The sequence below is a fragment of the Komagataella phaffii genome, chromosome 3, assembly GCF_000027005.1.
Source record: "Komagataella phaffii GS115 chromosome 3, complete sequence".
NCBI lineage: Eukaryota > Fungi > Ascomycota > Pichiomycetes > Pichiales > Pichiaceae > Komagataella > Komagataella phaffii.
Genome location: NC_012965.1, coordinates 110220 through 136097, shown reverse-complemented (window position 1 = coordinate 136097; position 25878 = coordinate 110220). Strand labels below are relative to the sequence as shown.

Sequence of the window (25878 nt, the reverse complement as noted above, 5' to 3'; positions counted from 1 at the left end):
TATATACGATGATCTACATCCCCCAGCTAGAGATTAATCTTTAATTTAGTACTAACAACCCCCAACAATCCCTTTTAGTAGACAGTCCTTCGCGAATTTACTTACATCCGATGGGCTTACTACCAAAAGTATTACACTTCTATCTCAGATGATATGTACAATATTGTCATTGACCTTGATTCACCCAAAGAGTTACTTTTAAAGGCCAGGGATCAATCAGAAATTACAAGCTTACGCAATCTGAAAGCTCTACTAGCTGGTAATCAGATTTTCGGAGAAGACGGCTTGGACTTGGACTATTGGAGCACCACAGTACTAAAACACCATAATATTTTTGTCAAGAGTAATACAAAGCAAGCACAGCCCCATCTTGCTCTCAATTTCAAAAAGAGATCAAACATAGTTGAGGAAATTAGGAACACTTTAAGTAAGGTGCAAAATACTCGCATAGGCGTTCCCGATTATAGATATACCCGGATCGAATTGATAGCGTTCGACAAAATGCATGACACTAACTATGAGAAGACAGACTACCTTAGAGCTTCCTTTCTTGGCTATGGCGTTATAAGATTGTTCAGAGAGGAAATAAACGAAAAGACTACAGAAGATGCTGAACTTGGTCCCGAACCTACCTCTCGAAGCAAAATAGCTGCTATTTTAGCTGTTCCAACCTACATGTCAATCTCAGCCATACTAAAACTCGTCGGAGAGAACTTTGTTAAGGATGTTGTTCATTTCCGAATATTCAAGACCCAACAATATAAACGATACATGTGCATCCTAAAGTTTCAGAGCGAGGATCAATGTGCCGCTTTCCAGCGAGCTCTAAATGGAAAACCCTTTAACTCAATAGAACGAGAAAGATGTCAGGTGGTCCAAGTTAACAAAATAATTATCAATTCCCCTCACGACAAGGCTAATAAAAGCGAGGAACTCAATTTTACCTATGGTATTATAGAACTTCCAACTTGCCCAGTTTGTCTAGAACGAATGGACACTAACATGACAGGATTATTGACTATTCCATGCCAACACACTTTTCATTGTCAATGTTTGGCCAAATGGAGAGATGATACCTGTCCCGTTTGTAGGTACTCTCAAAAAGAGAGAACATCCAAAGATGTAACAAGTGAAGCCAGCCAATGTTCCGTTTGTGGAGACACAGCAAACCTATGGATATGTCTTATATGCGGTAACGTGGGATGCGATCGATATAACTCAGCACATGCTGTAAACCATTTCAAAGAAACATCGCACTGCTTTGCAATGCAAATAGAAACACAGAGAATATGGGACTATGCTGGCGATCAGTATGTTCATAGGTTGATTCAAAATCAGACAGATGGAAAATTAGTGGAGTTGTCTCTCAATAACGAGAAAGCTGGATCTTCTTCTGATTCTAATGGAAAGAACTATTCAGCTGACAAGGTTGATACCATGGAGCTGGAATACTCTAAACTGATGATTGCACAACTAGAGGAGTATGAAAAGAACATGACCAAGATAATGGAGGAAGAAAAGATACGATTTGCAAATTTGCAGACAGCTATGGGCCGATTGGGCACAGACTCCAAAGTGAGTGAAAGAACAAAGGAATTGGAAACGAAGCTTGATCAAATGATGCAAAAATACGATGAAGAAAAAACCTTAGCCTTGGTATTGACTGAAAAACTTGAATTTTTTGATAAGCAAACCAGTCAGCTCAAGAAGGAGAACGAGGATCTCAAAGAGGAAATCAACGACCTACTAATGCATTTTCAAACGATGGAGAAGTACAAAGATGCAGATGAATCTGTAAAGGAAGGGAAATTGGTGCTGAAGCCGTCTAGAAAGTCCAGCAGGAAGGGCTCCAGAAAGTAAACATATATCCCTTCCCCAGGTTTTTATAATCATTTTCTGTGCTGATAATAAATAATTTCCGTCGAACCGGCGGTTTTCGCCTGTCTTACCTAATCACAGAATATTGTGATCACTTTTTCCTCGTTTTTTTTTTTAGCTTCTTAGTTCTTTCTTACTTGAGTATCATTCATTAGATCCAACTGAAGTCATAATTGGTTATTCAAGTCAGAAGACTCTTTTGATAGCCTTAACCATCCTCTGATTTACTTTTTGGCCTGACCACATTCACATTTTGCCTGAAGATTGACAGAACTACCCCGCGTTCTTAAATATATCAATGGCTACAAATTCTATCAAACTTCTTGCCAGTGACACCCACTATGCATTGGCAGAGTTGGTCTCCAAGAGATTAGGCACACCACTTACGAATGTTGCCATTAAAAGAGATTCCAACAAGGAAGTCTCCTTCTCAATAGGTGAATCTATCAGAGACGAGGATATTTTCATCATAATGCAAATTGGTTCTGGTATTGTCAATGATAAGGTCATCGAATTATTGATTATGATTAACGCCTGTAAAACAGCTTCAGCAAGAAGAATCACGGCGATATTGCCAAACTTTCCTTATGCCAGGCAGGATAGGAAAGACAAATCACGAGCTCCTATTACCGCTAAACTGATGGCTGATATGTTGACTACGGCAGGGTGTGACCATGTGGTGACCATGGATCTCCATGCCTCTCAAATCCAAGGGTTCTTTGATATTCCTGTTGATAACCTTTATGCTGAGCCAAGTGTGGTGAAGTATATTCGTGAAACTGTCAATATCGATGAAGCCATTATAATTTCTCCTGACGCTGGAGGAGCAAAAAGAGCTGCAGGCTTAGCTGATCGATTGGACTTGAACTTTGCCCTGATACACAAAGAAAGAGCCCGCGCCAATGAAGTTTCACGAATGGTATTGGTTGGTGATGTCACGGATAAAGTTTGCATCATTGTAGATGATATGGCCGATACTTGTGGAACTTTAGCTAAAGCTGCTGAGGTTCTACTAGACAATGGAGCTAAGAAGGTTATTGCTATTGTCACGCATGGGATTCTATCTGGAAATGCCATCAAGAATATTAACAACTCTAACCTAGACAGAGTGGTTTGTACGAACACAGTTCCCTTTGAAGAGAAATTACCACAGTGCCCCAGATTGGATACCATTGATATCAGCGGAGTTTTAGCTGAGAGTATCAGAAGGTTGCACAACGGAGAGAGTATTTCCTACTTGTTTAGAAATGCTACTTTGTAAGAGAAGAAAAAATTAGAAATCCATACATATTTATATTATGATTACTCCCTAGGAACCAAGCATGGTCTTGTCGAAAGCTTCTAAAGACTTCAGGATTATTCCATGTTCGTTATTTTCTCCTATTATTTCTTTCTCTTTGCCCGCAAGAACTTTTAGTGCCCTTTCATCTGGAACCCAGATCACGTATGCACCAGAAGCCTTCCCTGCTTCGACACCCGGAACACCGTCCTCAAAGACTAAACACTCTGTAATATCTATTGTATCTTGGCCATGCTGTTTTCGTTCTTTATTCAAGCTTTCTAATGCTGCAAACCAGATATCAGGAAAAGGTTTGCCTTTACCAGGAGGGATTCTAGAATCATCCCCTGTGACAATATGATGTCGAAACAGATCAAATCCGTGTTGTAAATGCCCAGTTTTCCTATCGTAGTTCAGTTTATGCGATGAAGTTGCTAAAGCAAAAGGTATTTTCTTCGTGTCAAGATACTGCAATAACTCCAAAGCACCAGGTAGAAATTTGACAGTGGGCCAAAGGTCCATCTGTACAGCAGTGGTTTTTGCAAACAATTCCTCCGGAGTCAGAGGCAGATCATAATGTTCGATTACCAGCTTGGAAGCAGAGGGACCTGGTCTTCCTTGAAGCTTGATCTTAAGATCCCAAGTAAGAGGGGGTTTGCCATAAGTTTCCAGTACTTTTGTAAGGGATATGGTGTAGATATCCTCACTGTTGATGAGCAGACCATCCATGTCAAAAAGACATGCCTTTATGGTCCTAGATGATGCCATTGCTGACTGAAATAAAATGTATGAGTCAAAATGTAAATGAGCGAGATTTGAGATATACTCTCGCATTGTTGTTTTCTGAACGTACACACTATTAAAGATTATTCTCTTACCAATGACCAAATTAGACTATTATTAGTATGTAAATAGCTATTTTAGATTAAGCAGTACATTCATAGTGGGGGTAAAGGATTTCTGCAAACAGGGCATTGAAGTTTGTATTGCATCCATGATTCAAGACACTCGGAGTGGAATAAATGCCTACATGGTGTAACCATGTATACTCTTCTGGATAAAATTCCTGGAATATTTGAATGCTCGGTGGATTCTTCATTTCCTAGACCCTTTCTAGATACAACAGGGACTTTAAGCTCACTCATGCAGATAGCACAATCTACAACACAATGGCCATCCTCATGTGTGACATGATGTCCCTCCTCTTCAGATGCGCCAAACCCATTTTCAAGATCAGATTCAGTCAGAACAGGATGATAATCATAGGCAGCAGGTAGCATCTTATCTGGAACAAAGAATCTTGGTCCCAGGAATTCTTGCAACTGGAGAACGAGGATTTGTAAACCCAACCATGATACAATGACAATGAAAAAGATTGGATCATAGTGATGATAAAACACATTATGCTTGTAAAGACACACATAACCAACAGGAAGAACTCTTAGGATAGATGTTCCAATAACAAAGCCCCAATTAAATGATTTTCTGGTCCCTCTATAAACATTCCTGTAAACTTGGGGTACCCAAAACGAACTCAAAGCAAAAACTGTAATATACTCAAAGATCAGCCTGGATTTTCTTGGCCAAAGAATGGCGTTAAGAATCAAAAATGTAAATGCGATCAAGAAAAAGAAAAACCTAGTGTAAATTTGACCACTGACAGTTTGCTCATCTTCTAGGATAGTAGGCCTAAGGTTTTGTTGCTGTGGGGTCGTTGTTGGTGCCTGGGTCGTGGGTAGAATTGTCTCATTGTTGTCAACTAGTGGTTGAGTTTCGTTGATGTTATCAACCGGTGTTCCTTGTAACGCTGTTCTCATGCTAACATTTCTTTCGTTCATTTGAGATAGATAAATCGATATCATATACCTCATTTCAAAGACACTTGCCAGGGTAAACGAGAGAAACGCACTCACTGTAATCGGTAGGTATAATCTTTCATAAACCACAGAACAGAGTGCGTATAATATGCTTAATGATCCATCAATGAGATTCAAAATAGCAAGTGTGGAGAAAGAGATTCTCGATATGGTAGATGGTGTCGTTGTGGCACTCATTTGTTGAACGGAAAAGAAGATTTGGACAAAGAGAATCACTATACCGGATAGAATGACATTTCGCAATCTTTGTTCTTGTACTTCCTTTCTTGGCCCAACAATTTCATCAAAATTTATAGATATACCACAATCAGGAGAATACAACAAACCAGATGTTACCTTCACTGGGGGTATTTTCTTATGAGGTCTTCCAATTGGGGTAAATAATTCATCGTCAATTTGACGTAGTTCATCTTTAGAGAGACCAGTACTCTCAAAATGCAAATACATGACATGCTCACAGTTATCCGAGGTTTCTCTGAAATAATCCATAGTTGATATTTCTAAATCTTCTAAGTGGGTTTTATTTGTCCTTTGAATCATTGCATTCTTACTCTGATTGAACAATTCTTGATAAAGAGTGAGGTGGGGTAATGCATGCACTCCATCAAACTTTCCAGTACGAGTGGTAGCGACCAAATTTCCAGAATTCTGGTGGTAAAGACCAATCAGATTCAGTTTATGCTGATGCAATTCGTCAAAATCATTTGCCTCGACCTCTAGTGACATAACTGTAGTATCCTTGCAATACTCATTAATTGAAGTGTACTCATCTAACGAGCCTATTCTTATCATCAGATCGCCCTCAAAGTCGGTGATATTTCCATTTATGTCAGACTCTTTTTCCTCTATTGGTGTAGGGGTTGGATCATCGAATTCTGTTGTTGGTTGTACCATCACTTGTAAAGGGTGGCTATAGTTGTAAAATGGAGGTAACACCATGGGTATACGAGTGAATGATTTGTTGGAATTATGGAATTGGCCTCGTAGCGTACCAGAGACATTTAGCGGAAAAGAGCCCGACCGAATTTTTTTTGTGCCCTCTTCCGCACTCCAGATATCCATGGCAAGTTCACTGATCTCGTTAGGTAGAATAGAATACTTTTGATCTTCTGTAAAATTATCGTTGATGGGAGACGAACGATTCAAACCGTCCAATGCATCTTGATAAGATACTGAAAATCCTGCTAGATCTCCGTAACCCTCTTCCCATGTGCTATTGCGAAGTACCTCGTTCGAATGCTGAATATCTTCCTTAAATTGCTTGAAAGAAATAACTTTATTCCTGTTCTCATTGGATAAATCATTACCCCCATTTGGACCTAGTAATAGGAAGAAGAGGATCAGAAAAAATATTATCTGAGCCCTGTCAACATTCATCTGATGTTGAAGATGGAGAAGCTAGGTGGCTAAACGTACGAAACAAGTAGATCTCTCCAGGGTCGTGTGAGAGTCCAATATCAAAATCGCTAAAGGTATGATTCTCTCAAACGGTGTAGCTGGTATACACAGGTTTCTCTTTTCACCGCTCGTACATAAAGTGAAAAAATGTCCACCGCAAGAGTTGACCCATCCGAGTTCTTGTCCAGGATAACAGGCGAGAAGGTGGTTGTCAAAATGAGAGATGGTACGGAGTGTCATGGCGCTCTACAGTCCATCGACGGTTTCATGAACGTTGCCTTGGAAAATACAGTAGGGAAATACAAGGGTGAAACAACGAAAACTTATGGAGATGTATTCATTAGAGGCACCAATGGTAAGTACTCTCTTCTATCCTCCATCTTATTAGAACGACTACTAACTCTATAGTTCTATATATCGCAAGGGCCTAGATAGTTATAATACCAAAAATAACGAACTTTGTTGAGGTCGTACACCCACCAATATTACATAATCATTGGTTTTCCCTTCTCCCCTAGTAGTGTCTTGATCACTCCTCCGTCGCTCTCGCCCAATCGAATCTAATTCACCCTTGAAAACCAACAATACGGAACAGCTCCTTCATTCATTGAACATGTCCTTTGTCATTAGAAGAAAACTATCCACTTTGATCCCTCCAAAGATCGCTTCCGCAAAGGTAAGTTAACGTCTATGGCTCTTCCGCTTTGATATACTAACTTTCAATTAGAACCTGGGATCCAACCCTCACGCTAAGAAGATCCAGGAGGTCGTCAAGTTCTACAAGGCTCTTCCTCAAGGCCAAGCCTCTTTCCCTAAAGCTTCTTCGCCAATTGGAAAATACGGAGAGAAGTACTTCAACGACGGAAACGCTTCAGCTAAGCCATTGTTGCACTTGGCTTTAGGTGTTATTCTTTTCGGTTACTCCTTAGAATACTACTACCACTTGCGCCATCACAAAGGTGAACATTAGAGAAAATTTATGCTATGTATTAGAATGCAGAAAGGTCTATTTTATGTCATTTGATGAGTTCCAACACTTGATCAATTGTGGTGAGTTTTTCTCTGGTCTTGCCCAGTGAGGTTCCCGCTTCGGACTCGTGTTGCTGTATTTTTTCCCAGTCTTGCCATGTTACTACTGGCTTATTCTGCTTGCTTATGTAGTGGCCCAATCCATGTTTTTCAGTTGAAGAGTTGTCCAAGTCACTTAACACTGTCTCCGCCACGAAAAATGCATCCATCATAGTAGATGCAATGGCTCCAGTAGCACCCCTTCTGATCCATCCTGATGCATAAATTCCCGGCGATACCCTACCATCTTTGTTTGGAATATATCCCTTTTTCTCGTTGAAGGGAATTCCCGCCTCAATCAAGCCTTGGATGGCAGATCCTTTGTAACCCGTAGAGTATATTAATAGGTCTGCGGGTAGCTCAGTGAATTCACCCGTCGGCTCTATTGACACCGGAACATCTATATCAGGCTGAACTAATACGTTGTGTTCAAACACTACTTTGGATAGAAGTTGGTCATCTTTGGCAATAATCTCTTTGGGAGAAAGTAGATACTGTAACTCCCATTCCTTGGTACATGCAGTTTTGGTGCTATTCTTGACTTTTTGAAAGTACTTAGTAAGAAGATCCAACCTTCTCTTTTGTACTCTCCCCAGATTTTTTGCAAGTGGGGCAAAAGGAGCAATATGATCTTCAGAGACACCTTTAAACCCTACTCCAATTGAATGCATATCTATCAACTCCTTCAGTTCTTTATTGGTGAAGGCACTTTGTAGCAACCCTCTTCTTCCGACGATAGTTACATGTTCCACTTTTGACTCTTTTAACTTGGAAATTGCTTTAGCCGTTATATCTGTGGATTTCCATAGTGGATCCACAGGACCTAAAAGTACTCGTGTAAGATCGAGTGCGACGTTTCCATTGCCTATAATCACAACACGACGCGCCTTCTCTAACGGAGGATTAAGATCTTGCAAATCAAAGACACCGTTGTACCAGCCAACAAATTGACGAGAACTTATGACACCTTTATGATCGGCACCTTTGATATTAAGCTTATTGTCCTCGCTGCACCCATAGGCAAAAATGACAGCATTGTAGTTATCCTTTAGCATCTCAATTGAGACATCTTTGCCAATATCGACGTTACCATAAAAGTTGAAACGCTTGTCGTGAGCTACCTCTTCGAATCTTGTTTGGCATTCCTTTACCTCTGGATGGTCCGGAGCCACCCCGAATCGGGACAAGCCGTAAGGAACAGGCAGCTTTTCAAAGATGTCTACATTTATTTTTTGTAGATGGATCCTTCAATAATCGCAAAGCAGTGTAGAATCCTGCAGGACCAGAGCCAACAATGGCCACTTTTTGCGAATAAAACCTGACAAACTGTCTGATCATGGTCAACTGGTGAAGTAAGAGAGGTGACTGAATAAAATCCGCGAATGAATGAGAGACAGATATTCTAACACACAGTCCATAATAATCAACCAACTATAGAAATAGATACAATGTACAGAGTATCTGAAATACCAAGAGGTTCTGACCCTGATTCATATTTTTCTTCAATATACAAACCTGCCTCTGGTACGTCAAGGACCACCGCTGGTCCCTCAAGTGGGACGAAGAGGAGTTCCCGTGTAAATTATAATTTCCAATCACTGGAAGCACAAGCTCATGGAAACACAGTGCCAACCACGCAAGCCGAGGAAAAGGCCTCAAATAAGCGATTTGAAGAACTGAATAGAGAGAATTACAATGAACAAGCCAAGATAGAGATCCCCAAGAGTGGTCTAGAAGCATTTACTAAGCATAGACGATTGAAGCCAGGCGAAACAGCATCCACTAAAAGAATTCTGGCCAGTCGAAAAACATTGGTGAATTACGTTGAGGAAGTTGATCCCCAATTAATGAAAATTTTCAAAGCAACTACAGTTCCCAGTAACAGAAGACATTTGAAAAAGCTGTGTTCCATTTGCGGTAACAATGCTCCCGCTACATGTGTCAAATGTGGAGCCAGATTTTGCAGCGTAAGTTGCGGAAGAACTCATGAGGAAACGAGATGTACGTGGTAAAAGTATTGATCGCATAGAATTAATAAATAATATATACAGGTAAAGGGTTTTAGTCATTAATTTTTCATTTCTTCTCTTTTGATTGAAGCTCTCCTTTTTCTTCAAATGGAGCATCCTTTGCAGTCTCATCCACCATAGGTTTGATTCCTTTTTTAATCAAATAGGCCTGTTGAATGTTAGCAGTCCGTTAACTAAAATTTAAAATATTCGACACTTACTTCCAGACATTCCCTGTAGTCATCCCATAATCCCTCACATTCGTTCTGGAGGCTCTTTCCTTGCAAGAATTTATCCGTGTACCAACTGTTAAAGCAGGAATCGTATTTGTTTTTCAGTTCTGTACACTCTGGTGCTACACTTTGTGACATTGCGTTGCCCATACTACAGCAGAAGACGATTACTGAATTGTCAATCAGTGATGGAGAGAGGTTACAAATTTAGTCGTGTACCTGTTTCAATATCGGAGAGTGTGATCTCAATACAGGGAAACGCGTAATCACGCAGTCCATTGATTCAGGCAGATATCTCCATACACCAGGGAAATGAGTAAGGAGAAAAGTACACGGCGGTCAATATTTATACCGCCTAGTTATTCTGATCAAAATGAAACGCAGCAGAAAACTATGGAGCTTGAAAACTTGGAGCAAGAGCTTACTCTGACTCTTCAACAAATAGACAGTGACTTAACAAAAACTAATAGAATAATCAACGACTCCATAATACCTGTGATGCGTCGGTACGGCGCAGCTTCTCAGGGCGTTTGGCAGGGTGTTAAGGTTTGGAAGTCTTTTTTTGAGGCCAGTGCTAATGTGCAGTTATCCGGTTATGATGAAGCAATGGAATCCTATGATGATTCCACTCTGCACAACAAGAATTCCGTAAATACAGGAAAGGATTCCGCAAAGGAGTTCAATGACGATGGAAATACGGGTGCTGTTTCAAATCACACTACTGACGACATACAAAAAAGGTATAGAGAATCCCATCGGATATTTGAACAGAAACGTGGTCCCGATGATGATACAATGACGGAGTCATTCCCAACGAGAATCAAGAATTCTACTCCTAACAAAACAGGGAGAAGCTTCCAATTTGACGATAATACTGCTTCTGTGTCTTTAGATCCACCTTCTCCTACATATCACCATCTCAAAGCACCAAAGGAACTGAGCTCAGAAAAAGATACGAGCCCGAATAAACAAACACAAAACCCAGATCAACCAACAACAAGCTCCATTTTTGACTCTTCAAAACTACAGCAAGCTCAGGAAGAACAGCGAAACAAGTTGATGTTCATGCATCGTGCCTTGGATAATGTTTGGCAGGTACAAATGACTCCCAAGAAGCGAGAGAATACACCAATAGTGAATAGCAGAACACCAAAGAGGCGGAGCGAACATAAAGTAAGGAAAGCACCTCAATATGATTCGTCACCCTTTAATGCTCCTGAACCTCCCCAGCTTCAATCAGACTTGAGACTTTCAATGCCTAGCTCACCATTGCGACAAGTAGATGATGATCAAGACGAGTCCTTCATGGTAGCTCCTCAGATATCAGTAGAAACGAAGAAGATGTCGGAATCTACTCAGAAAGAGCAGTTGTTCGACGAAATTGAGCTTCCAGAATCTACAGAGATAGAAGACACAACGTTGAAGAAGATACCAGGAAAATACGCAGATTCTAAATAAATTTTACATAGCAAGCAACTTTTAGACAGGCAAATAGTTTCAATTTGATTATATACTATCAGACTTGTGATTCTCTTTTGTCGTTCTTATCTTAATTCTCCTTCCCAACTAAAGCACCTTTTAACCACTTAGTAGAAAGTGGATGGACGCTTAGAAGCATAAAGTGCCTGAGTCTTAGGAACTCTGTGTGGCAATGGGAATTTCAGATCCTTCTCCAAGAATTGTCTGACGTATTGACGCTTGATGTCGTCGTCGTTAGTCAACTCAACAACCTTCAGAATGTGGATAGATCTAAATCTAGCTCTGTGTCTGGAAGCCAAGTCCTGATACATTCCTTGGACAGCACCAACTCTGGTAACATCACGGTATTCCTTGTACATGTTGTGAGTACCGGATCTAGAGTCGTATCTAATCCAGATACCGAAAGTCTTAACCTCAGTTGGACGCTCCTCAAGGACTTCCTTGATGGCGACGATCTCACCAGAAGCTCTCTTGACCTTGTGCAGCTTCTGCAAGAAGTACCAGTAACGAGACTTAGCAATAGTTTCGTTCTTAGCAAAGATGGTCATACGGTACAACTTTGGCTCTGGAACGGTCTCAGTGGGCAGACGACGGCCAATAACTTCGAATTCTTTGTATTGAGACACTGGAGGAACTGTGTTAGTACTGGACATCTGATTCATTTGCTGTGTTCTCTGGCAGAGTTGCCTGCGTTGTGTTACTTACTGTTGTCTTAGTTGATGTGTACAGAGATTCCCTGGTATAATTGAAATTTTTTTTGACCTGGAGCTTGTGAGGATTGAGAGGGAACATTCGCGAAGGCACTCAAAGCTTTTGCTTTAGTGCACGACCTAGTTTTCTGAACGACAAGACTACGAAAAGAAAATTATAAGACAGGACTGTTGTGGTGTTGGGTGGGAAAAGCCCTAAAAGCGCGCACGTGGTAATAGAATGAGGGCTCACCGCGAAAAGAACTAACTATGACGACAAGCACTCACGGGACTAAGAGGTGACTTAAGAGAGGGTACGCTCTGAAATAGCGTCGGTGAAACCACCTTCAATTAGGCCCATTTATTAACGTTCATTCACGGATTTTTTCAAGGCTGAAACTGCATTACGTATTATCAGGAGTAAGTAACTCGATTGTCCGAAATCTGAATAGCATGAACGATCCAAGATTTTCCACCTAAAAATTACGAGTCAAACTCAGTAGTCATTGACCGTACCTAGTGCATTTTCGATGGTATGAAACTTGTCAATTATTTTTCGCTTCCTACTAAGCAATTTTTAGCAACCAGGCAAGGCTGCCTAGCTAGTCTTGCCTTTTCTATGTCATCGCGTTATCTGTCGTTTACATAATGTTCGCTACACCTTACCCAAGATGAAGCAAAAATGACTGTAATCCTTATACGGCTGATTACTAGCGTTGCCCTGTCTATCAATGAACTGATCTTATCTTCATCATCAGTTTTAAAACACATGATTAAATGTACACTCGTTAGCTGTTTTTCTCTTATATGCCAGTTTCAATGTGGTGTCAGAAAACTCGCGTCTTCTGCCCTTCTAGATGCCAGTTTGCCTCCTCCCATCTCATGAGAGTCGTACAAATCGTAAGGTTTTACTCTGTGTCAGCTCAGCCTTCTTCCCTTGCAGAAAAATCAAGCTCGGGATCTGGTGTCACTAAAAAAAGATCCCTACCGACTGGCCAGACGATGTGCCATCCCTATCGGTCCATCAGTTCGTTTATCTCGTATTCCTCGTTTAAGAATTATTTTTAGTCTTCATACCTCTAATCACACCACGCACGATACGAGATACGACCAAAAAAATAAAACGGTGAGGCCCGTATAAAACCTTTACAGCTCCCTAAACTCAGGTTCAATAGGTGGATCAACATCTCTCTTCCAGACACAGGATTCCGATGACAGAAATCTTCAACTCCACCTACTTGGACTCTATAAGAGGCCCTACTTTCAGTGACATTACCAAGAATATCTTTGCCACTCAGCCTCACTTAACGTTCTTAGAGAAAATATGGGCTGCTTACTACACGTATATGAGCAATGACACCCTTGCCACGGGTCTATTATTTTTCATGGTCCACGAGCTCATGTATTTCGGAAGATGTCTTCCTTGGTTCATCATTGACCAGATTCCTTACTTCCGTAAATGGAAGATTCAGCCAAAGCAAATTCCCTCCAACAAGGAGCAGTGGGAATGTTTGAAAAGTGTTTTGAAATCCCATTTTTTGGTTGAGGCCTTACCAATTTGGACTTTCCACCCTCTCTGTAAAACTTTGGGTATATCAGTTGCCGTTCCCTTCCCTTCTTGGAAGACGTTAGCATTGCAATTTTCCGTTTTCTTTGTTTTGGAGGATTTGTGGCACTATTGGTTTCATAGGTTATTCCACTATGGTGCATTCTACAAGTACATTCACAAGCAGCATCATAGATATGCCGCTCCTTTTGGACTGGCTGCAGAGTATGCCCACCCTGTTGAAGTGATGGCTCTTGGTTTTGGTACTGTTGGATTCCCTCTCCTGTGGGCTTATTTCACCCGAGACTTACACTTGTTCACCATTACTTGTTGGATCACTCTTAGATTATTCCAAGCTGTTGACGCCCATTCTGGTTACGACTTCCCTTGGTCATTGCATAACTTTGTACCGTTCTGGGCTGGCGCAGAGCACCATGATCTGCACCACCACTACTTCATTGGAAATTATGCTTCCAGTTTCAGATGGTGGGATTACACCCTGGACACGGAAGCTGGTCCTGAGGCCAAGAAGGAACGTGAAGAACGTATGAAGCTAAAGGCCGAAAGAAAGGCTGCTGCTTTGGCTCAGAAGAACAAGAAAATTGCATAGTAAAGTTACACCCCTTTTTTTAAAGTCATTTTTTATAATTATCATACCTCGCCTAGAATATGATTCAAATCTATATTAACCACCAAATGATCGGTGTTTTGGACGTAGAAACCATTGCTTCCAACGTTGTAGTTGCTGGAGCTTATGTTACCAGTCATTGAACTTGCATAGTTGGCAACATCGTATTTCAAACCTTTGGTGTGCATTATAAACGGATTGTTCAAGGGCAACAGCCCCAAATAACATAAAGGATCATCCACATGCTGTTTCTCTAGGACAATGAAATTAGTGCCCTTGGGTACAAGAAAGATAATCTCTAAGTATTCTGTGTTGAAAAACCTCATTTGGAGTAGGTTATCTGATGCATGTTTGTAGAGTTCACCTATCGAATGGATGGTCTGGTCAAACCTTCCACCTATAGCACCCAAAAAGATCATGTCCAAGGGCACGGTAAATTCTTTGGTGTCCAAGGAATTCTTCAAAGTTGTGAGTCCATTATTATCGTCAAGATTCAAGGTATCAAAATCATTGAAAAAGTTTGGATAGTTGAAGTGAAGAAAGCACACCGTGATGGCTTTATCAAAATCTGTAGCATATTGACTTGATTGAGTTTTCACAATCACTTTTCCGGTACTTAGATAGTAATTTTTGGTCTCTTCTGTTAGGGAGTCCATGTCTCCAACAATATACTTTGGAAGATACTTTTGCTCATCTAAACCATTCTCTCGCACAAATGACAGCAATTGGTTGGCCCCACCGTCTGCACATACCCGTAAATATGTGTTATCCCAAAGTTTTTCAAACACCCTCGGGAAGAGGTTTATTTTCTGATTCAGTATCACCAAGCATGTCTTACCGGGCACTTTGTTATCGTCAATCTGGTATCGAATTATGGGATGCAGTGGCCGTATCACATTTATAGAAGGATCAGTAGGAACTGGTATATCAACTAAATCAGCATTCTCCGCCACAAAATTTGGTTCCGTTGTTTTTATGAATACCATTCTTTTGACAGGATTATCGCAATCTTCTAATTTTTCCTACCGCTAGGGGAGGCTATATGGTTCGGGGAACGGACCATCAAATGATGCGCGGATTTGATTTCCCCTAACAGCATATCTACCATTCTGGTCGCGCTCTCCAACATCTAACTTGAACTAGTTCTTCCTTCAAGACAAGATTATTTCATGTTGTATGTCCATTGCCTGAAATGACTGACGCCAAAGACAAGGATCACAAGTACAGGTATCGTATGGAGATACAACAGATGATGTTTGTGTCTGGAGAAACAAATGATCCCCCCGTGGAGACAACATCACTGATTGAAGACATTGTCAGGTCACAGGTGGTGGAAATTGTACTCCATTCCTCGCAGACTGCCCTCTCTCGAGGTACCAAATCTATAGTTCCCGAGGATGTCATTTTTCTAATTAGACACGATAAGGCCAAGGTGAATCGTTTGAGAACCTACCTTAGTTGGAAAGATGTTCGTAAGAATGCCAAAGATCAACAAAGTGGAGATTTGGCAGATATTGGAGGTGATGATCTGCTGGACAATTCTACATCCCAGGTGGCCGCATCGGGGGCTCCTGGGGCTCCTGGCTCCTCTTCAAGCACATCCATGGACAGCAAGATGCTCAGCAAGTACAAGAAATCGAAGATACGGCTTCCCTGGGAGTTGCAATTCGTATTCACAGAACAACCACTGGACACCAATGAGGATGACGCAGAGGATGAGGACGAAAGGGCAGCAACATTAGCTTCATTAAAGAGACTTAAAACTAATGATGAAAGAACAAAGAATATGACTAAAGAAGAATATGTCCATTGGTCTGAGTGTAGGCAGGCCAGTTTTACCTTCAGAAAGGCGAAACGGTTCAGAGAATGGTGTGGTCTATCACATTTGGCAGAAAGTAGACCCAGTGATGATGTGATTGATATATTGGGATTCTTGACCTTTGAAATGGTCTGCTCTATCACCGAGGAGGCGTTGATTGTCAAAATGCTAGAAGAACAGAATGGTGATCTAGCCTCATCCACCACCACTATCCAAAAATTACAAGAAAGCCACAGGAAGAGGAAACATTTATTTGATGGGCCAGATAAAGACGTGCGTCCGATCACTTCCGGCCATGTATTAGAAGCATGGAGGAGGCTGCAGAAGAGAAATGTGGAAAAGAAGGCCATTAGGAACTTCCAAGGGGGAAAGCTACGATCTAGAGTACAATTAATATGATAAAGTGTTGTAATGCTATTTTTCTTTAATATAAACCTTTCCACTAGATTTCGCCCTCATGTTGTCTTCTTCTTCCCATAACTTCGCTTTCCAAGCGCTCAGTTGATTGTGCATCTTCACCAATTTAGTAAGCTGCTTGTGTTCCCAGCTTTTGTCGTGGTTGGGATCACAATTTGGTTTTGATAACGATTTGTAGAGCTTTTCGTATTCGGGATATTTTGCCTTGAAGTTTATTGCCAATTGCAAAAGTTCCGGATCCACCGTCTTGGGAACAGGTGTTGTGGTAGTTTTGGTAGTTTTGGTCTTCTTGACATCATCTTCGGAACTTGTGATTGGCGACACGTTGTCCGCCTTTCTCTTCTTTAAACCATCTGAAGAGGCAGATGAAGAAGGTGACGGTGAATTGTTCTCAGCCTTGCTAGTTGACGCTATAGGCGATGCTACTGGTTTGGGCGACTGAATTTTCTTCTTCTTAAAGAACTTAAAGTCTGGCAGTGCATGCAAAATTTTCAGCTTCAAGGGGTGATTCTCTGGATAGCCAATCTGATCCAACTTGCAACTCAAATACTGGCGAATGGTATGTCTCTGCATGGCTCCTAGGAGGTGACAGTTGACTTGAAGGAGGTAAAAATCCCGCAGCACGTAGTTTACATCGTGAACCTTGGATATCATTCGACGAAGAGCAGCCTTTGGAACTTTGGATTTTGATATCAAAGCTCCGACTTCTTCCTTGGTCAATGAGTTGCCTTTCAACAAAAATTGCTGAATTAGATGCTGTACGTCTGAGTGAAGAGAACTGGAAAATGATGACGAAGATGGCGATGGTGATGGTGGTGCTGATGACGATGTTAACAAGAAAGGGTGAGATCTTTGATGGGATAATGCGGAAGTTTTGAGTAAGGACTTATGTGGCTGCTGAGGACATCTGGCAATATTTGACTTGGCCATATTGATCTTATAGTCCAGAGTCCCCATATTGATAAATCTCTCATCTTCAGACGAACTATACAGTTCTGTTTTCAGATTATCCCTCAGAACGGTTGCCTCTAACAGCTTGCCCTTAATTCGAAATGAGAGCTTGCCATTCTTCACAATCAACTTCGGAACGTCCTGCTCCAACGTCGTTTCCTGAATTGCTGAAACCAAATCCTCATTGAGTCTCAGAAGAAAATTGACATTCTTGTACCGATCCACACCAGTGCTGGGTATATGAGGCAGTAGTATGCTAGGGGTCACATTCAAACTCATACCGGGCCTGCGATATTATGATAGAAAGGAGGTAGTACCCTCTGTAGGAGATTTTGTGGGACTAGAAAGTATTTATCGCAAGTTACCCAATGGGGAAATCGCAAAAATAACCGAAAGTGATGTGATGATATCAGGAGATGAGGGGTCAATTCCTGAAATATATTTCGATCTGGACAGGGGGGGAAAAAAGGGTTGGATACGATATTTTTCAGTGAGAATGGAAAGTTTTCCTGGGCACAATTTATAAAATGGCTCACGCCAATTAATCAACCCACAAAACTGTTTGAGGTTCAGATAGGAGAGTCATTTAAGATGCCTATTTATCGTATCATCCAAATTTGCCAATACCAAGTCCGATAAGGATAGTTGCATCTAGAATAATTTCCGGTCGTGTATCTATCATTTCTGTTTTTCTAGAAGGAATTAGATTTACACGGGTGCCTGCCAATTCTAGATAGTCGAATATGACTGTCGCCGGATTCCCTTGTTGAAGGAAAACAGACGGCAACGGAAGTGTATACCACAGACTGCCATCGTAATGTCCCCTACATCACTGAACTTGATAACCTTCCTAATGTCCATCATACGTCTATGGCAGGGCATCTCCTACGAGGCTATGCGCGACTAAGATCCAAAGGCTGAGCTCAGCCTTAAGTAACACACAGACTACTCAGAAACCTTAAGAACAAACATCATGGATCCATTTAATGATGTTTACAAAGATGCCGTCTCCCAGGTTAATCAGCTGGATGGCATCATAAATAATCTCACACCCAAGAACATCAACCAAAGTAATATTGACGATATTGAGAATAATAAACAGGAACTAAATGAAACAATCCAGGATCTCAGGGACACTGTTAGAATCATACGAGAGAACAACGACAATTATAATATCTCTGAAAAAGAACTCGACGAGAGGATAGCAAAAGTCGATAAGATCTCTGCTACCTTTCAACAGCTGAATTTACATTGGAATGATAAACTGGCCAAGAGACCTAAGGAAGTTACCACAATGGCAAATAGAATATCACAGGATTACGGTAACGAGAACCCATTTAATAATGACACTGCTTTCCAGGAATTCCAACAGCAGGAGGTGTTGAGAGAGCAGGACCAGCATCTTGATAGCGTCTACAACACCATGCAAAACATTCATCTTCAAGCCTCCACTATGGGTACAGAGCTGGAGGACCAAGGTATCCTATTGGATGATCTGGATACAGACTTTGATCGGGTTGGAGGCAAGTTGACCTCTGGCGTTAAGAGAATCGAGTGGTTCATAGAAAAGAATAAGGAAAGAGCTAGCGACTGTTGTATCATATTGCTGATTATTGCGTTGATATTTCTGTTAGTGTTACTATTTATTGCTTAGAATGTAAACAAACACTTATAATTGAATGCACGATCATTGAAGATGTTCCATTCCTCTTTGTTGATCCACATTTCATTGACAATCTTGAGTCGGGCGTAAACAGATCCTCCTTTCCAGCACATTTCAGCTGGATCTATATCTCTCGAAGATGATAATATTTCGATCGGCACAGCAGAGGTCCCCTCTAGGAGACCTCTAAGATGTTCCAAATGCTCTTCTGTTATCTTGAACTCCTTTACATCTCCTTCCGTTTTGCTATCCTTGTTGGCTTTTTCAAATTCCTCTTTCTTGAGCGTAATGTACTTTATAGCTTGGTCCAAACTGGTACTATATAGAACTGGTGATCTGGCGATATGGATTCGATCTACTAAAATTAGATCTAGCCCATCAATCTTCGAAGATCCCCCAACGATCAGAATATTTTCATAAAGCTTTTTCAGCTTGTTCATATCTTGGAATCCTGCATACGATATGCTTTCAATAACAGCTAATTCCAAAGGTGTAAGATTCAAACCTTTACCTTCTTTCTTCAGTTCTAAGAAATTCTTAATTTGCTTTTTCAATTTAGTCTCCTCAATTTCCATGTAATCTGAGCTATCCTCAGAACCTGCAGTTGCTGCACCTGTGTTCCCTAAGTTGTTGTTACCACTTGAAGTGTTACTATTGTTTCCCATGTTGTAATTCGATCCTAAACCACAAGATTCAGAAAGCAACCGATTGACAATCTCTTCCAAATCCTCCATATTCGCCAAAAACTTTCCTTCAACTTGGTCCAATTGGGATCTACTTAAGGGAGAATCATATCTTCCTGAAAAGTAATCCCTGTGTACGTCAAAAAAATTTCCCTTTCTGTTGATGGGGCTTCCTCGTGCACCGAATACTTCAGGATAAAAAAAACCCATGGGAGAAATCATAACTTCGTCAAACACTTTGAAGTCGTACTTTTTTGTCAGCTGATGTGGATTCCTAACTGAAAAGTTGTATAATTGAATGGCTATATCAGCATCTTCAAACGTTAAGTACTTTTCTTTTAGTTGACTGATCAAATTCCAGTCTGTGATACGAGAAAGATCTAGTTCTTTGTAGGGAAACTGGTTTCGTTTCAACATTTTGGCAAAAGTCTTGGTTACATCATCCCCACCATAATCAAGTTCAATCTGAGAATTAGGAATTATCATGCCTTCATCAACACAGCAAACTTTCGTATAATGGGATCCTATGTCAATGACGCAACCATTAGAAATACCTGATCCAAACGTTGCACTCACACCCTCTTGCAAGACTCCAATGTTAGCAAAAGACATATTGATCAACAAGTTTGTCATCTCGGCGACATAAGTCTTATCATACAAGTTGGGAATGATGAGTATAATATTCAAATCTGCGTACTTCGCAGGTTCAATACCCAAATTTTTGGAAAGTCCTTCTTTGATGACAAGCTCAATATCACCCAGTATTTCTTGATTTGATCTGTAAATTGACTTGTCTTCATTGAAATTTCCCTTGTAGAAAGGAGATCGCAATATCCAATCAGAATAATCATCCAAACGGAGGGCGTCGTCTCCAACCAAATATTTGACTTCTGGGTCATTCAATAATTTTTTTGAGTCCAAGAAATCAACTTTATGAATATCGTTATGGTCTTCAACAACTTGAGGTTCCTGACGTTTATTGAAGTTAGCAACCGTTTCGTTGGAATTTGGTAATATTCTTCTCTTATAGTATCTCATTCTTTCTCTGAAGCTAGACACAATCGAAGGAAGGTGCGTCTCAAACTCTTTGGCCTCATGCTCAGATCCCTTACGGGACTCAAAAATATAACCCTTAGTACTCTCTTGTCCAGGCCGTCTTGGAAAGGCAATCACGTTCTTAATAATTTTAGGATCAATATCGGTAGCAAGTCCGATTCGTATATTTGTGGTTCCAGGATGCATGACAATAGTGTTGGAGCCGACTCGCTCGTCGACATCTCCATCATTATCATCCTCGTCCTCGCCATCTACGTCTGGAGTATTGGTAGAAGTACCGGCACTCGACTTTGACAATTTATCCTTCTTCTTTTTCTCTGCCAGGAGACGATTCATTTCTTTCACGTTCTTGATACTCAGATTCTGCTCATCTCGTTTCAAATAACCTGTAAAATAGTTCTTTTGATTGATTAATGAAATTGAGGGAACAGTAGAGGCAGGTAAAGCATTTTTCTGATCAACTCTCTTGATACCAAGCTTATCCAGTTTCGACTGCAACGTGGCTAGTGCCTTTATTCTCCCCTCTCGTCGTCTCTGAAGAATCTCGGCCGACACTTTTTGACCTGAAGCCGCTGATCCTCTTTTCTGTTTCTTCGGAGCAGATCCATTGGTAGATTCAGAACTTTCCTGCTTTGGAGTCTTCTTTGGGACTGCTTGCTCTTCAACCTCAACTTTAACTTCAGAATCACTCAACTCAGACATCGCCACTGACACAATGGAAAACGAAACAAAGTTGAGAGGGAAAAAACAGAGAGAGGCACACGCACGCCGTTGCTTTACTGATTCTCAACTACTCGGGACTGATTCGAGGGAAGTGAATACTTACTCCTCATAGAGATGAGTGTGACTACTAAGTCATTGAAACTATCTGAATATCTATCTAGAATGCAAACCAAGTAGTATCTTGGTAGGGTTATGCAAAAATCGCCTGATTCCATCCATTATTACGTCCATTCTGGCAAATAATCGGATTATCGGCGCCAATTCTGTAAAAAGTGCGGTATTGGTAATGGAGAGTCTTTGAAATACGGAGAATGGATACTTGATCAGATACGTCTTACTATTCTTGTAAAGAGGTCTCCATTTCCGTGAACCAGCCCTAATTGCTTTTGAAGCATAAAATTCAAGATATTCCTCACGTAGACTATCGAAGTTTGGTATTGTGGGTAGCATCACATCATCCTGTAACGAATCATAGTACCGCTCTAGTTGTTGTATATTGGACTCAGCCACAACTTTTTCAAATGTATTAGGAGTAACTTGTTTTACTTGGATAATTTTTCCCTCCGGTGGTTTGCAGTTGCATATGGCTTGCAATTGCATTAATGACCTTCTAATGTCCTGTAGGCGGGCCAATTCGTTGAGTATGGGTCGGTCAATAGTGAACCTCATTAAACATCCAATAATGAATAGATAATCAGACAACAGTTTTTCATCTGGCCTGTCTATTTGGATCACTGTTGAAAGCTCGATCAGGTCGGGTGGAATTTTTGTGGAGTCAGTGCAGGTTAGAACGATAGGGCGATGCGAATATTCCAATAGGTTTTTGATAGTAATGAAAAGATCTTTATCATCTTCCAAATCTACATCACAGTCATCAAATAAGATGACACCTTTCTGGTTGCTAATATTCTCAAAATCCTCAACTGAAATGTCCAGCATGTCCGCATACCCTTTAGTCATCCTTTTGACCAACTTGGTCGTAGCTATCTGCTCCAAATGGAATCCTATATCCTTCCTAGCTCGAGATTCACCTGTGTTGATTTCAAAAACAAAACCTTTCATCTGTCTCTCCACGATGGTGAATATGCTACTACTTTTTCCTGAACCCGCTGGTCCTTCAATTATTAATAGTGGCGCAAAGAGCTCTACTTCAATCGTTTCAATATCATCATATACAATAAAGTCATCGAGATTGTCGTCTCTTTTTGGCTTCTTCGAAGCATGAGCTGGCTTTCTCTTGGTTCTATCCATGTTTTGTAGCTTTTCAAACGCACTCTGTATCCAATCATTGATGCCAGTTGATACGTCCGAAGAGAATAAAAGTTCTTTGTATTCTGTTGGTTTGAACAGATCTATCCATTGACTTGAATTGTGGGCAATTTTGCGTTGAAAATCAATATCATGAAAAAGCCCTATCAAGCATTCCAAACCATAGTGCCGTTTCACATCAGGAACCTGCTCTTGCACAAGCCTAGTAAGGTCATGGTATTGGAAGTCAGATGTAGTGTAGTGATATTTCGTGGCTCTCAAAGGATCTGGATTAGTTTTTTCTGTCTTCAAATCCCCCAGGGCTTGGGGAAAGTCTATAACGGCGTGGTTACGAGTATTGGCTCTTGATGGAAGGCTCAGCGTCCGTCTGGGGCAGTTGTAAACCTCATCAGTGACATTTTGTGTCAAAAAATCACCCACCTTCAAAGGTGGGGGGAGCATCCCTTTTGAGCTGAGACAGTCACTCCCTGATTCATTATGTTTATTCTCTAAAGCTCTCTGAGCCCTTAATTGAATTTCATTTAAAAATGAAAATGCAGGTTTCAGTGGATCTCGATTTGATATTGCAACTCCTGGCGTATGCAACTCTTGTCTGTCGATTTTTTTTTGGATATCTTTCAAGGCTGATGAGCTTATTTTCAGGGTGACCAATAGCTTTGTATCCTCAATAGGTTTAGTTGGTTTATCTCTGACTCCCTTTCCATCTAATAAAGACAGCAAAGAAACCCTATTTTTCTTTGGTGGTGGATTTTGTTGTTCTTGATCCAGATCTATAATTTCGTGATTTCTGATATCTCGTACTGGATCTAGATTTCTCATGGTCTCTTCAATTGTTTCTGATGCCTCAGTAACTTCCTTTCTGTGTTTGATCATATTTCCTGTCAGCAGATCATTAATTTTCACGACTTTTCGCCTGTCGTTGACACCTCTATCAGTAGTTTCATTTGAAGAGGTAGAACTAACTCCAGTTGAACTAACCCTGGACTCAGACGCTCCCAGTCTTAGGTCGACAACATCTGTATTGAAAGAAGAATAAAAGCTCAAAATGGAATGCTGCTTGTCCATTTGCCATCAGTTATTGCTCAGTTAGGAACAATTCATCCGATGATGCAGAAGTAACACTGACATATTATATTCAGAACGCGTACCAAATCTTGCTGAATCTTACGTAATCTATGGAAACAATAACTTGGTGGACTGCCGTGTCTATGAGGTTCTTTATATATAGTACAACTATTAGGTCAGTTCTCCTGTTCTGTAAAATTTTTTGTTGAAGACAATCTTATGGGGGATTTGGAAGGTGTGGCGCTGTTACTATTGAGGCATCGATTGGATAGTATCTTGGATGGGGAGCTGACAATTCTTTTTTTGGGCGAGAGTTTCTCCATGAAGATGGGACTCATAATAGAACCGTTGGAAATGTTACCAACTTCTTCGTGATGTACTTCGATATGCTTTTTGGGAGAATTTTTCGATTCCTGAAGTTGGTCAACTCCTTCAGTTGACGGTCGTTTCAGAGGGATTATGAACGAGCGGTCACTTTTTAAGGTTTCTTGGAGGGTGAGCAGATTAGACTTTATATCTTCTGTTCTATCACTCCATAGTTGGAAAACTTCTTGTTGGTTTTTGATACGGGCACATGAAGAGATCAAAGTTCTTGTTAGCACTGACTTTTCTCTTTTCATCTCTTCGATGCTTGCCTGAAGCTGAGACGATTCTAAGCCTTTGGCCTTTAAAGTGGAAAGCTCCTCTTGGATCGCAGTATTTTGCATATTGGAATCATTCAATAGCTGTCGCAAGCTTAGAATTTCATTACTTTTGGCTTCCAATTCGTTTGTGTGTTTTTCGTTTGAATATTGCAATTTCCTGTGAAGATCATGAATCTCTAGTTTCAATACATCGATAATTTCGTCCTTTCCAACTATTTTTTGTTCCAACTCTTTCTCCTTCAATTCCTGTCGAGATTCTAGTTTTGTGTTGTTTGTTGTTAGTTCCTGCACTAACTTGTCAAACTTTTCCTCCAATCTTGAATCTTTCAAATCATTGCTCTCTTGAAGTCTTTCCATTCTCTCAGAAAAATCTGTGAGCTTCAATTCAATTCCTTGTATATCCGACTTCTTGGTCAAACTGGAAACTGTTGCTTTCAGAGATTTAAGTTCCTCCGTTTCATGGTCAACAATATTACCTAATTTGCTATCCAATTCAGAAAGTAAGGAGCTATTGACCTTACTGTCCAATAAAGTCTTCATCTTCTCGTGAATATCCGTTGACTGCTGTTCAACTGTTTTACAGACTTGACTCAACCTATCTGAAATTTGCTCATCGAAATGGCCTCTAAGGTCATCTAATGACGATTTGTTCGTCTTGGATCTATCTATCATATTGAAGATCATGTCCCTGATTTCCACAAGCATTTCATTATCTGGTGTACTCTCCTCCTGTATCAAGGTGTTGAGAAGAGCTTTATTGGACTTTGATCTGTCAACCATGCTTATCAACAATTCTTTAATATCGGATAATTCAGCATTGGGCGTCGTCTTAGCAACATTCTGTTCTTCTAGTGTATCCTTAATTTCTGCTAGCAAGTGGACAATCTGCGAACCGTCACCTTTGGGCTCAAACAAAGATTTAATATCGCCAATCTTGGTTCTCCTAACAGGCTTTAAACCATCAATCATATTGGGCGCTATTGGAAGTGGTTGGGGCTTCATTCCGGTGAGATCTATCTTTGAAGGACTGCTGGCAGCTGTTGAACCCTCTTGGTCCTTCTGGTTGGTGTCCATCGTGTAGTTAGTTGAAATGCTGTCAGTATCACCCATATAATCGGTTGGCGTCTTGTATATGTGCACAATCACGAAAAAGGTAAACAGATATGACATAAGCAGAGTAAATACAACGATAGGGAATAGGAAGGAGGGCGTGCAGCGGATCAAAGATTAGCGAACCCTTATACCACAACTTATTCCCTAGCTCTTTTTTTCCAAAGGGGAAGTCTATCTACCTAGTACCAACTACCAAGAACAGCCCAACGATAACCCGAACTGTTAAATTCTACATTGGAATTCAATAAGTTTCTGTTTTTGGGAATCCGTTTTTTGTGTTTAAGATTCATTGGAACTTGACTGCCATCTTCAAGTCTTTTTTGTATCGTTCTATTGTACTTTTCTGGATCAGTCAATTACGTCCTAAGTTTCTTTTCCTCTCTTAGTGGCA

The 25878-nt window shown here is 40.7% G+C and overlaps 20 protein-coding genes across 20 annotated transcripts; 9 read left to right on the top strand and 11 right to left on the bottom strand.

The window, feature by feature from the left end:
- Nucleotides 1-153: 153 nt before the first annotated feature.
- PAS_chr3_0063 (uncharacterized protein) lies at nucleotides 154-1860 on the top strand (the record flags this gene model as incomplete). Its single annotated transcript, XM_002492227.1, has 1 exon — nucleotides 154-1860. One exon carries the CDS (start codon nucleotides 154-156, stop codon nucleotides 1858-1860), a length of 1707 nt encoding a protein of 568 aa, XP_002492272.1.
- Nucleotides 1861-2176: 316 nt separating this feature from the next.
- On the top strand, nucleotides 2177-3139 carry PAS_chr3_0062 (5-phospho-ribosyl-1(alpha)-pyrophosphate synthetase, synthesizes PRPP, which is required for nucleot; the record flags this gene model as incomplete). Its single annotated transcript, XM_002492226.1, has 1 exon — nucleotides 2177-3139. The coding sequence occupies one exon, from the start codon at nucleotides 2177-2179 to the stop codon at nucleotides 3137-3139; it is 963 nt and encodes a 320-aa protein (XP_002492271.1).
- Nucleotides 3140-3187: 48 nt separating this feature from the next.
- On the bottom strand, nucleotides 3188-3925 carry PAS_chr3_1148 (uncharacterized protein; the record flags this gene model as incomplete). The annotated part of the gene is made up of 1 exon (XM_002492225.1): nucleotides 3188-3925. The coding sequence occupies one exon, from the start codon at nucleotides 3923-3925 to the stop codon at nucleotides 3188-3190; it is 738 nt and encodes a 245-aa protein (XP_002492270.1).
- A 170-nt stretch (nucleotides 3926-4095) lies between these two features.
- On the bottom strand, nucleotides 4096-6411 carry PAS_chr3_0061 (Golgi-localized RING-finger ubiquitin ligase (E3), involved in ubiquitinating and sorting membrane p; the record flags this gene model as incomplete). The annotated part of the gene is made up of 1 exon (XM_002492224.1): nucleotides 4096-6411. The coding sequence occupies one exon, from the start codon at nucleotides 6409-6411 to the stop codon at nucleotides 4096-4098; it is 2316 nt and encodes a 771-aa protein (XP_002492269.1).
- Nucleotides 6412-6579: 168 nt separating this feature from the next.
- On the top strand, nucleotides 6580-6840 carry PAS_chr3_0060 (Hypothetical protein; the record flags this gene model as incomplete). The annotated part of the gene is made up of 1 exon (XM_002492223.1): nucleotides 6580-6840. The coding sequence occupies one exon, from the start codon at nucleotides 6580-6582 to the stop codon at nucleotides 6838-6840; it is 261 nt and encodes an 86-aa protein (XP_002492268.1).
- Nucleotides 6841-7045: 205 nt separating this feature from the next.
- PAS_chr3_0059 (uncharacterized protein) lies at nucleotides 7046-7402 on the top strand (the record flags this gene model as incomplete). The annotated part of the gene is made up of 2 exons (XM_002492222.1): nucleotides 7046-7108; nucleotides 7160-7402. The coding sequence occupies 2 exons, from the start codon at nucleotides 7046-7048 to the stop codon at nucleotides 7400-7402; spliced, it is 306 nt and encodes a 101-aa protein (XP_002492267.1).
- Nucleotides 7403-7448: 46 nt separating this feature from the next.
- On the bottom strand, nucleotides 7449-8838 carry PAS_chr3_0058 (Oxidoreductase of the mitochondrial inner membrane, involved in cytoplasmic and mitochondrial iron h; the record flags this gene model as incomplete). The annotated part of the gene is made up of 2 exons (XM_002492221.1): nucleotides 7449-8705; nucleotides 8794-8838. The coding sequence occupies 2 exons, from the start codon at nucleotides 8836-8838 to the stop codon at nucleotides 7449-7451; spliced, it is 1302 nt and encodes a 433-aa protein (XP_002492266.1).
- Nucleotides 8839-8948: 110 nt separating this feature from the next.
- PAS_chr3_0057 (Hypothetical protein) lies at nucleotides 8949-9512 on the top strand (the record flags this gene model as incomplete). Its single annotated transcript, XM_002492220.1, has 1 exon — nucleotides 8949-9512. One exon carries the CDS (start codon nucleotides 8949-8951, stop codon nucleotides 9510-9512), a length of 564 nt encoding a protein of 187 aa, XP_002492265.1.
- A 64-nt stretch (nucleotides 9513-9576) lies between these two features.
- PAS_chr3_0056 (Mitochondrial intermembrane space cysteine motif protein) lies at nucleotides 9577-9892 on the bottom strand (the record flags this gene model as incomplete). The annotated part of the gene is made up of 2 exons (XM_002492219.1): nucleotides 9577-9678; nucleotides 9731-9892. The coding sequence occupies 2 exons, from the start codon at nucleotides 9890-9892 to the stop codon at nucleotides 9577-9579; spliced, it is 264 nt and encodes an 87-aa protein (XP_002492264.1).
- Nucleotides 9893-10054: 162 nt separating this feature from the next.
- On the top strand, nucleotides 10055-11200 carry PAS_chr3_0055 (Hypothetical protein; the record flags this gene model as incomplete). The annotated part of the gene is made up of 1 exon (XM_002492218.1): nucleotides 10055-11200. The coding sequence occupies one exon, from the start codon at nucleotides 10055-10057 to the stop codon at nucleotides 11198-11200; it is 1146 nt and encodes a 381-aa protein (XP_002492263.1).
- A 128-nt stretch (nucleotides 11201-11328) lies between these two features.
- On the bottom strand, nucleotides 11329-11874 carry PAS_chr3_0054 (60S ribosomal protein L20; the record flags this gene model as incomplete). The annotated part of the gene is made up of 1 exon (XM_002492217.1): nucleotides 11329-11874. One exon carries the CDS (start codon nucleotides 11872-11874, stop codon nucleotides 11329-11331), a length of 546 nt encoding a protein of 181 aa, XP_002492262.1.
- Nucleotides 11875-13121: 1247 nt separating this feature from the next.
- Nucleotides 13122-14066, top strand: PAS_chr3_0053 (C-4 methyl sterol oxidase, catalyzes the first of three steps required to remove two C-4 methyl grou; the record flags this gene model as incomplete). The annotated part of the gene is made up of 1 exon (XM_002492216.1): nucleotides 13122-14066. The coding sequence occupies one exon, from the start codon at nucleotides 13122-13124 to the stop codon at nucleotides 14064-14066; it is 945 nt and encodes a 314-aa protein (XP_002492261.1).
- A 41-nt stretch (nucleotides 14067-14107) lies between these two features.
- Nucleotides 14108-15070, bottom strand: PAS_chr3_0052 (the record flags this gene model as incomplete). Its single annotated transcript, XM_002492215.1, has 1 exon — nucleotides 14108-15070. The coding sequence occupies one exon, from the start codon at nucleotides 15068-15070 to the stop codon at nucleotides 14108-14110; it is 963 nt and encodes a 320-aa protein (XP_002492260.1).
- A 206-nt stretch (nucleotides 15071-15276) lies between these two features.
- On the top strand, nucleotides 15277-16302 carry PAS_chr3_0051 (uncharacterized protein; the record flags this gene model as incomplete). Its single annotated transcript, XM_002492214.1, has 1 exon — nucleotides 15277-16302. The coding sequence occupies one exon, from the start codon at nucleotides 15277-15279 to the stop codon at nucleotides 16300-16302; it is 1026 nt and encodes a 341-aa protein (XP_002492259.1).
- A 15-nt stretch (nucleotides 16303-16317) lies between these two features.
- Nucleotides 16318-17550, bottom strand: PAS_chr3_0050 (Hypothetical protein; the record flags this gene model as incomplete). The annotated part of the gene is made up of 1 exon (XM_002492213.1): nucleotides 16318-17550. One exon carries the CDS (start codon nucleotides 17548-17550, stop codon nucleotides 16318-16320), a length of 1233 nt encoding a protein of 410 aa, XP_002492258.1.
- A 450-nt stretch (nucleotides 17551-18000) lies between these two features.
- PAS_chr3_0049 (Hypothetical protein) lies at nucleotides 18001-18153 on the bottom strand (the record flags this gene model as incomplete). Its single annotated transcript, XM_002492212.1, has 1 exon — nucleotides 18001-18153. The coding sequence occupies one exon, from the start codon at nucleotides 18151-18153 to the stop codon at nucleotides 18001-18003; it is 153 nt and encodes a 50-aa protein (XP_002492257.1).
- A 91-nt stretch (nucleotides 18154-18244) lies between these two features.
- Nucleotides 18245-18925, top strand: PAS_chr3_0048 (Essential t-SNARE that forms a complex with Tlg2p and Vti1p and mediates fusion of endosome-derived; the record flags this gene model as incomplete). The annotated part of the gene is made up of 1 exon (XM_002492211.1): nucleotides 18245-18925. The coding sequence occupies one exon, from the start codon at nucleotides 18245-18247 to the stop codon at nucleotides 18923-18925; it is 681 nt and encodes a 226-aa protein (XP_002492256.1).
- Nucleotides 18922-21375, bottom strand: PAS_chr3_0047 (Nuclear actin-related protein involved in chromatin remodeling, component of chromatin-remodeling en; the record flags this gene model as incomplete). The annotated part of the gene is made up of 1 exon (XM_002492210.1): nucleotides 18922-21375. One exon carries the CDS (start codon nucleotides 21373-21375, stop codon nucleotides 18922-18924), a length of 2454 nt encoding a protein of 817 aa, XP_002492255.1.
- Nucleotides 21376-21549: 174 nt separating this feature from the next.
- PAS_chr3_0046 (Protein required for S phase progression and telomere homeostasis, forms an alternative replication) lies at nucleotides 21550-23730 on the bottom strand (the record flags this gene model as incomplete). Its single annotated transcript, XM_002492209.1, has 1 exon — nucleotides 21550-23730. One exon carries the CDS (start codon nucleotides 23728-23730, stop codon nucleotides 21550-21552), a length of 2181 nt encoding a protein of 726 aa, XP_002492254.1.
- A 176-nt stretch (nucleotides 23731-23906) lies between these two features.
- On the bottom strand, nucleotides 23907-25544 carry PAS_chr3_0045 (Hypothetical protein; the record flags this gene model as incomplete). The annotated part of the gene is made up of 1 exon (XM_002492208.1): nucleotides 23907-25544. One exon carries the CDS (start codon nucleotides 25542-25544, stop codon nucleotides 23907-23909), a length of 1638 nt encoding a protein of 545 aa, XP_002492253.1.
- Between the last annotated feature and the right edge of the window lie 334 nt (nucleotides 25545-25878).